At 33.4% G+C, this 9,601-nt stretch overlaps 1 protein-coding gene across 1 annotated transcript; it reads right to left on the bottom strand.

Moving 5' to 3' along the window:
• Window positions 1–3,360: 3,360 nt before the first annotated feature.
• Window positions 3,361–3,936, bottom strand: LOC110713066. The gene has a single exon (XM_021891529.1). The coding sequence runs from the start codon at window positions 3,934–3,936 to the stop codon at window positions 3,361–3,363; it is 576 nt and encodes a 191-aa protein (XP_021747221.1).
• Window positions 3,937–9,601: the final 5,665 nt, after the last annotated feature.

Genomic DNA, 9,601 nt, shown 5'->3' with positions numbered 1-9,601 from the left:
ATTATTTATTTATTTATTTATTTATTTTTATTTAATTTTTTTTTTATTTTTTATCACGTACTACTTTTTTCATTCGTATGAACTTTCATTCTTTCAATATATGGTATATGGTTACCGAAAAATAACATGTGCCCACGTCGAATACAGACTGTTTTCCTCCCAATATTTCAAACAAACTTCTGTGAAAGAAAATGTCGAAATTGAAAAGTCATTCTTATTTATCATAAAATAATGGTAACTTTACTTACTTCTTCCTAAATCTAAAGATATACTTGTATATGAGATTAAGCCTGCAAAAATAATTAGTTCAGCTTATTTTGTAGTTTTGCAAAAATGTTTACAATTCGAGCAGAAGACATATTATTTAAGTTAAATGATGAACAAAAATGTTTTTTCTTCTTCTTTCTTCTCGAGTATAGCACGGCCGGGGCCGGAATCGGCTTTGGAGCTAACCTACTTACGAAAATCAGCTCTTCCACCGTAGGCTTCCGTTTTTGAGGAATTGCCCTCGTTCTCATCGGGGTTGTCCTCTTGATTCTTTGCTGTGGTAGTTGCTCATTGGCTCAGAATCCAAAGCTTGCATTCGCTAAGACCGTGTATTGTTTGGTGCCTTTGCTCGCTTCCCTGGCCTCCTTGGGCATCTTCGCCTTGGCGGTGAGTAGCCAAGGCGAAGGAAGTCGTCACCCGAGAGATCATACAAGGAGTATGATGTAGAGTCATACTCTAAGTGGATGCAAAATAAGGTCAATGATGCATTTAATTGGGACAAATACTACAAGAGTGTTGTTAAGCATAATGTGTGCCAAAAGTTAGAAGAGGATTATAAGCATGACTCCCTTGCTGAATTCCACAAAAGAAGCTTATCTCCTTTTGAGGTAACTATTTGATTTAATTTGTTTGTGTAATTTTAGGTGTTTGTGCATATCTAATTTGACATTCATTGACAACCCAAGATTCGGATGGTTAATTTGTGTTTAACCTAATTAATCCATATCCTAATCAATGATGCATGCTCAAATGCTCTATCAATACAATAGCTAATCATTATTTTAGTAGATTTACGCATGTTAGAGATGGCTATACACAAATTGAGTTTCGATTGTTACATAGAGCCCTGAAATTGTTGGGGCCTTAGACCCGTGTCAAAACATTAATATATAGAAGGTTCAATTCATAATAAGCCATATGGAGAGTGTTCCTAAAACAAAAGTTGATAAAAGCCAAAGGTACGGAATTTAAATTAAGGAGTATGTTTTTAAGAGTAGGAAGTATACAAAGATTAATTTCTAAATCTAGTATTAATGGTGATTGTTAGAAGATTCATGTTTACTTATTTAAGTTAAATTAAGGAAGGGTTAACGTTAGTTCATCTTAATTGCATAACGCCTCCATAATAAATAAACGGTCATGTTGAACCCCACAACTAATTACATTTTTTTTTGTAATATATATTTTATAGAGTGGTTGTTGCAAGCCTCCAGAAGATTGTAACTTCAATTACATAAGCCCATTAATTTGGATAAAACCAGAGAATGGAACTTACTCAAATGTTGATTGCAATAGATGGGATAATGATCCAAACACCCTATGCTTCGATTGCCAATCATGCAAGGGTGCTTTTCTTGAAGATGTAACGACTCAATGGTTTACAAGGGGTGTTATTTTGGTATTGCTAGGAAGCACACATCTCTTGCTTGGTATATATCTCATTTATTTAATGTTTAGCATTAATTCACCTCATGATTATACTTTGATTTAGCCTTCTTGTACCTTGTTTATAGATTTCGTGACAAATTATGTAAAACAATTGTTTATTTGTGCTAAAGTATTTAACTATGTAATACTCTAGCTAGAATTTTGTTATGGTTTGATTCTACTATTTTTTTTATTCTAAGGGGATATATATATTACTTTCTCAAGATAAGAGTGTATACCAAAACTACAAGCTACCTCCATAAATACAACTGAAAATTCAGAGTAGCACATAAGATTGCTTACTTTAAGTCCCTCAAAATTTTAAAATGGTCAATTTGAAGGTAACTTTAACAATTTTTATTTTAACTTTGGTTCCTTTAGGGGAGACTTTTAATTTGTAATGAGTTTGATTTTATTTTAATGTGTAATTTCTAATAAATACATAATATGATTAATTTAATACATTATAAGTGTTTTTAATGGGTAAAATTTATGTTAGGAAAATAGTAACTTTTGTAGTATATAAGGATAACTTTAAATATTTTTAGAATAACGTTAACCCGTCTTACAATAAGTTAGAATAACTTTAACCCGTCTTACAATAAGTTAATGAAAGTCCGCCTTAACCAATAATTTGTGCATGTGAAATATGAATTGTTGCAACTTGCAAGTACTAAAAAAATGGCCAAAAGAGGTGACTAGGTGAGCCTTGTAAATATCTATAAACGTAGGAAGTAGTATACACTAGGGCAATTTTAGTGATAATTTTACTATCTATTATCAACTACAGAGTATGTTTACGTTTTTAGTTTTTTTAATTGCTTTTTAGCTTTGTAAGTTCCTTTAGTAAAAAAAAAAAATAATAATAAATAAATAAATAAGTAAACTACAGAGTATGATTCCACAAAATATTTCTACATAATTTCCTATAAGGATATCCTCTTTTTTAAGAAACAAATTGCAAGACGGCTATCAGTTTGACATTGAGGAATTTTGATTTCATTTAGCTTTTTATCAAAAATTTCAAAAAAAACAAAATATACTGAAACATTCAAATACGCTTTTATTTCATACCAAACAAAGGCTAAACCGATAAACCCTACATGAGCTTAACATAACACTCAAACACAATGATACATATTATTTTAATAATTCTCCCAAAGAAAAAGATCTTGTACATACAAACAATGCTGAATAAAATGCATGAAAATATAAATACCCCATCACATAAGCTCAATAAAGAGCAAAAGGGGGACAATCTTAGCAAGGCGGAAGGCGTAATTAAGCAGGACTCCTAACCATGGTAGTAGAATAAAGATTTGGAGCTTGGTTCAAATTCATCTACAATCAACCTCTTAGATACTAGCTTGTCATTTTGATTATAGAGTATGGTTGGAGCATGGTTTACGCATCTGCAGTCAACTTCTTAGATACCGACTTGTCATTTTTGTAGTAGAATAAAAAGTTGGAGCTCGGTTCAATTTCATCAGCAATCAACTTCTTAGATTCTGGCTTATCATTTTGGTGGTAGATTAAAGGGTTAGAGCTTGGTTCAAATCATCTGCAACCAATTTCTTAGATATTGGCTTATCATTTTGGTGGTAGATTAAAGGGTTGGAGCTTGGTTCAAATTCATCTGCAATCAACTTTTTAGATATAGGCTTATCATTTTGGTAGTAGAATAAAGGGTTGGAGCTTGGAGCTTGGTTCAAATTCATCTGCAATCAACTTTTTAGATATAGGCTTAACATTTTGGTAGTAGAATAAAGGGTTGGAGCTTGGTTCAAATTCATCTGCAATCAACTTTTTAGATATAGGCTTATCATTTTGGTAGTAGAATAAAGGGTTGGAGCTTGGTTCAAATTCATCTGCAATCAACTTTTTAGATATAGGCTTATCATTTTGGTAGTAGAATAAAGGGTTGGAGCTTGGTTCAAATTCATCTGCAATCAACTTTTTAGATATAGGCTTATCATTTTGGTAGTAGAATAAAGGGTTGGAGCTTGGTTCAAATTCATCTGCAATCAACTTTTTAGATATAGGCTTAACATTTTGGTAGTAGAATAAAGGGTTGGAGCTTGGTTCAAATTCATCTGCAATCAACTTTTTAGATATAGGCTTATCATTTTGGTAGTAGAATAAAGGGTTGGAGCTTGGTTCAAATTCATCTGCAATCAACTTTTTAGATATAGGCTTATCATTTTGGTAGTAGAATAAAGGGTTGGAGCTTGGTTCATTCATTGATTTTTAGATATAGGCTTATCATTTTGGTAGTAGAATAAAGGGTTGGAGCTTGGTTCAAATTCATCTGCAATCAACTTTTTAGATATAGGCTTATCATTTTGGTAGTAGAATAAAGGGTTGGAGCTTGGTTCAAATTCATCTGCAATCAACTTTTTAGATATAGGCTTATCATTTTGGTAGTAGAATAAAGGGTTGGAGCTTGGTTCAAATTCATCTGCAATCAACTTTTTAGATATAGGCTTATCATTTTGGTAGTAGAATAAAGGGTTGGAGCTTGGTTCAAATTCATCTGCAATCAACTTTTTAGATATAGGCTTATCATTTTGGTAGTAGAATAAAGGGTTGGAGCTTGGTTCAAATTCATCTGCATTTTTTTATTTTATTTTTTAGTATTTGGAGCTTGTTCAAATTCATCTGCATTCAACTTTTTAGATATACGCTTATCATTTTGGTAGTAGAATAAAGGGTTGGAGCTTAGTTCAAAATCATCTGCAATCAACTTTTTAGATATAGGCTTATCATTTTGGTAGTAGAATAAAGGGTTGGAGCTAGGTTCAAATTCATTTGCAATCAACTTTTTAGATATAGACTTATCATTTTGGTAGTAGAATAAAGGGTTGGAACTCGGTTCAAATTCATGTGCAATCAACTTTTTAGATATACGCTTATCATTTTGGTAGTAGAATAAAAGGTTGGAGCTTGGTTCAAATTCATCTGCAATCAACTTTTTAGATATAGACTTATCATTTTGGTAGTAGAATAAAAAGTTGGAGCTCGGTTCAAATTCATCACCAATCAACTTCTTAGATTCTAGCTTATCATAATGGTGGTAGATTAAAGGATTAGAGCTTGGTTCAAATTCATCTGCAACTAATTTCTTAGATATTGGCTTATCATTTTGGTGGTAGATTAAAGGGTTGGAGCTTGGTTCAAATTTATCTGCAATCAACTTCTTAGATGCTAGCTTATCATTATGTAAGTCGCAATCTTCATTATTATTGACATCTTTGATGAGACTTTTATCTGCTTCTCCTTTCTCATGGACTTCATACGAATTTATAAAATCTTTGATAGATTCAGGAATGGGCTGCTTATCCATTATTTCTGTCCAATACTCTGCTGGGCCTTTCCTCCCATCAATCGGGCCTGCAAACTGTTCATCATATGGTATCATGAGTTAGGATTAAAAAGAAATACTGTATGTATTATTTGTAATATGGAATGTTTATGTTACTCTAATTACACTTGAATATTTCTTGTTCAAATAAGTAAAAATCATTCGACTAGGATGTACCTAGCAGTGTCAATAATTTATCATAACTCAAATTTAAAATAGACCTAACGCGATCTCACTTAATCTGATCCGGATATCCAATGCAAATTGACACCTCTAGATAATAGATACACCTTTACACGTTTGTTAAAGAATTAAGTATATATTTAACATATTACAATAATAAATTAATCATTGGTAAGTCAGTGCGTATCTAATTTTTGAATTAAAATAAATCTTTTTTGAAACTGATTTCTTAAAGTCACGACTACATACGTAACTAAAGCTTTATTTTAGGCATTAAATTTTCAAATAAAATAAAATCTAAAACATACAATGAAAGACTACATAAGTAAGAGTAATTCCATGCTACAGAATACACTATTACTATTACTATTATTGAGAACAATCTGAAAGGAACATATGTACGGAGTAAAAGCAAATAAAACATAAGAAAATTACCAAAATAATTGAGAGTAGAACTATGAACGTGATGCTGATGTTGCACTTCATACTTGAATTGCTAAATCAATAAGCTAATTTAAGGTAGCTAGTGAGTTTAACTTGATATGATTTTATTTGTGAAAGATAGCTAGTCCCGATTTTCTATTTATAGGGAGAAGTCCAAGTAAACAAATATACAATCAATAATGCAATATATGCATCATTGGATGAAATAAATGTTACTGTAGAATTAGGTAGAGATATATCTTCGAAGCTAATAAAAAAATAGTGTAAGTTCATTATTTATGCAATGTAGTATAAGTACTTCATATTAAATGGGTTTGAGTCACACCCGCTAGCTTTATTTGAATACTTGGTAAATCAAAAGAGGTAGCCTTATAATAAGGTAGATTTAACTTTCGACTTTCTTAGATGTGGGATACACAACTTAATATATATATATATTATAAAAATCACAATGTCAAGCTAATTTGTTTGTATCACTTGTGTCTAATTAATATACTTATTATATATTCGGATCTCAATCTTCTAAAAGTAAGGTTAAACAAAATTAGTTTTACAATACACCTTTTACTCACTATTCATAACTAGGTTACACCTGATGCAATGCACATTTTTTAAAGGGGGTTATTAAATGCCACAATAGAATTACTTATGCCACGATATTAATTGACCTCTCTACCCTTATAAATTTAATCTTTGGCCTCATCCAATTTTCTCACCACCTATGCCCCTCCACCACCATAAACCCTAAACACCATAGGCACACAACTGTGGATTTGACCTCCGACCTGCACCACTAATTTTGCCGGAAAACACTTGTCGCACCGTAACCGCTGGAATCAGCCACCTATCACACCAAATCTACCGGAAAAAATAGTAGGTGGACGACAATGGTATCACGATGTGGGAAGGTGGTTCGGTTGTCGAAAACCGCAGGGAAATCGCCGGCCAATTCGACTGTAAGTTTTTTTTTATTTTTTTTATGTTGTTCGCTGGATTGCTGTAATACGCGCTTACACTGCGGCATTGTCGCATATTGCATGCGACTACGCTGTGGTTGAGTCGCATATTACATGCGGCTGAGCCACGGTGCAGCCGCATATAACATGCGACTCCACCACGGCGTAGTTGCATATTACATGCGACTACTCCACGGTGTAGTCGCATATTACAGGCAATTATGGCTCTTTTTTGAAAAAAAATTTGAATTCGAATTTAAATTTCGAATTATGGTTTTTTTTTTTTTTAAATTTCGACTTTGAATTTATGGTTTTTATTTTTGTCAAATATAATTAATAATATAATTTTTATTTACTAATAGTAAGAACTATTAAATAATAATTAATAATTGTAATGTTAGTTAGTTGTAAATTTAATTTTTGTTATTAATATATAATTATTGTTATGTTATTTGCAAATATAATATTTGTTACTAATTACAGAGTAGTAAATTTTTTTTTTTTGGCATTTGGTTTTAATTTGTAAATATTTAGGATTATCAATATTGTTTTAAAAAAAAAAGATTTCAATTATATATTGTTTAATAGTAAAATTAATAGTAATAATAATTGAAATAATAATAATTATTATTAGAATTATGAATATAATAATTAGAGATTTTATTATTATATTAAATAGCGACAAGGTGGAAAATCGATTGCGGCGACTGATGTGTTGACTGACTCGGGGCCGCGACACACTCGAGCCTGAAACATCGATGCCTCTGTTAGGAGAGAGAGCGATAATTTTATGTACTAGTCTTTGGTTTTTTTTTTGTTTTTTTATTATTTTTTTATTTTTATAATTTACCTAAATTGTTAAGCAATTTCTACACATAAGCATATAACATAAGCAATTTCTACACGTAAGCATATAACATAAGCAACTTCTACACGTAAGCATATTACATTAAAAATGTAGGAAATTGCTTAAAGCTAATCCCAATGTATCCTCCTCCTAAGATGATGAAGTAGACGATGCTATTAGTTGATCCCAATGTTCCCTCCAATTTCTTGATAAAGTTGCTCCCAACCAATCACGCTTTGATCTCTATACGGTAAACTATGGGTTAACAATAGGAGGTACTAGAAAGTTTGGTGATAGATCAAGTCAAACATTATGGCGGCCAATGTGTGCAATGGCAATCTCAATCCGAGGTCGATCATCAGTAGATGGGGCTCGCAACGGTAGAACCGTCATACACGGAAACAACTCTCTTCGTGGGCCAACTCCATAAACCATAACTGCACAATTCCAAAAATTTGCAATTGGATACAAATCATCGGGCAAGTCTCCGGGATACAAATGTATGTACTCTGGTCAATTTTCTTTCACCTCGTTTACAATTAGATACCGAGCCTGTATCCAATTATCTTACCCACCTAATAAAATTTAAACAACAAAATGTTAAGTAAAATCATTGGAATATAATGTGAAACTAACTTTATGCAAAGGGTTACCTAAGAAAAAGTCTGCAACACATCGAAATCAACAATATCCGTCCCCTATTACATTGTTCCAATCCTCCACAAATGGTTTGATGATATCTGGAAGTCCGTAAAGGTACGAAAAATGTGAAATGTCTCTTGCTCCTGAAAAATAATGAATTGCTATTTTTGTAGTTCATATGAATATCAAACTACAGTAAAAACAAACAAAAAAAATTACGAAGCATAAAAAACTTACCTCAACCCCACAACAACCACCATTACCACGTCCCCCATTACGACCTCGACGCCCACGAGTTCCACTTGTATACTCCCACGCACTACGGTCACGTCGTGTACTAGTTTGTGATGGTCTCTCTAGTAGTCGTGTTCCTGAGCAGCTCATTAACATCCGATTGATCAAATGGAGATGTTCATCTATTAGGTGAAATACAGAACGCATGACTGCAGGGTCACTTTAGTGACCTCATGCACAAGACTCTCAAAAAACTGATTGTCCTGTGACTGACGAACGGGGTCTTCCAACGGAGTTGGAACACAACAATCCTCACCAATCACTAGTGTCCTATAAAAGGGGTGCACTTGGTCTAAATAGAAGTATGTCCCCGAATCCATGGCACGACGTGTATCACATGCACTAGGAATCTGATGAGTCGTCTTATAAACGCATTCACACCGAACATTCACCTCATGACTTAACTCTCCCATTCTTTTCTTCTCATTCACCAACAACATACAATGGTGGGAGGTACGTCCATTAAGATGTTGCAATGGCATAACATCATACATCCGGCCATGACTACGTCGACACCGTTCAAGTGCTTGCTTAATCTGTGTGACCTAATCTTCAATCGCCTTGTTCACCTTGGCCCATACAAAATCGAGAGAACCAGTCGAATTTTACAACCACCCCTTCAAAGATGAATGCGCACTTTCTGCTCTACAATTGGTGGTATTGCCGAAAGTGAAGCGCACCATTGGTCCAAAATGTCACAAATTTCTCCTTATGATTGTCTAACCAAGTATTCTTCACATAAGAAATCACACCAGGAAATGCTGCATAAGATTCCTCCATTTGCCAAACCGCTCTATTATAATCATCCAATGTAGTGGCATTGAGAATTGGATTCCACCTCGTCAACCTGAAAATTTTTCCCTAGTCTTTATTATTCGTTATTTTACCAACCCTATGCTCTAAATCCTTGTTAATATGCCATGTGCATAGTAAATGAGCAGTGTCGGGAAATATTTCCTGTATAGCGTCATCAAACCCAACTCACAATCGGTTATAATAGTCGTAGGCGTCATCAAACCCAACTCACAATCGGTTATAATAGTCGTAGGCGAGACATCACTACCAATCGGTAACTTCAACTTATCTGTCACCCATGCATAGCTCGCGGCGTTGTCATCCTTCATAAAAGCATACCCGATCAAGAAATTCATGTTACAAGGAGTAACACCGACAAGTTCC

The sequence above is a fragment of the Chenopodium quinoa genome, unplaced genomic scaffold (genome assembly GCF_001683475.1).
Source record: "Chenopodium quinoa cultivar QQ74 unplaced genomic scaffold, ASM168347v1, whole genome shotgun sequence".
Taxonomy (NCBI): Eukaryota; Viridiplantae; Streptophyta; class Magnoliopsida; order Caryophyllales; family Amaranthaceae; genus Chenopodium; species Chenopodium quinoa.
This window is presented reverse-complemented; position numbering and strand designations above follow the sequence as displayed.

What these genes read in the sequence shown, in the direction of transcription:
- LOC110713066 (XM_021891529.1), bottom strand. Translation starts at nt 3,936, where the DNA reads ATGAATGAACCAAGCTCCAACCCTTTATTCTACTACCAAAATGATAAG.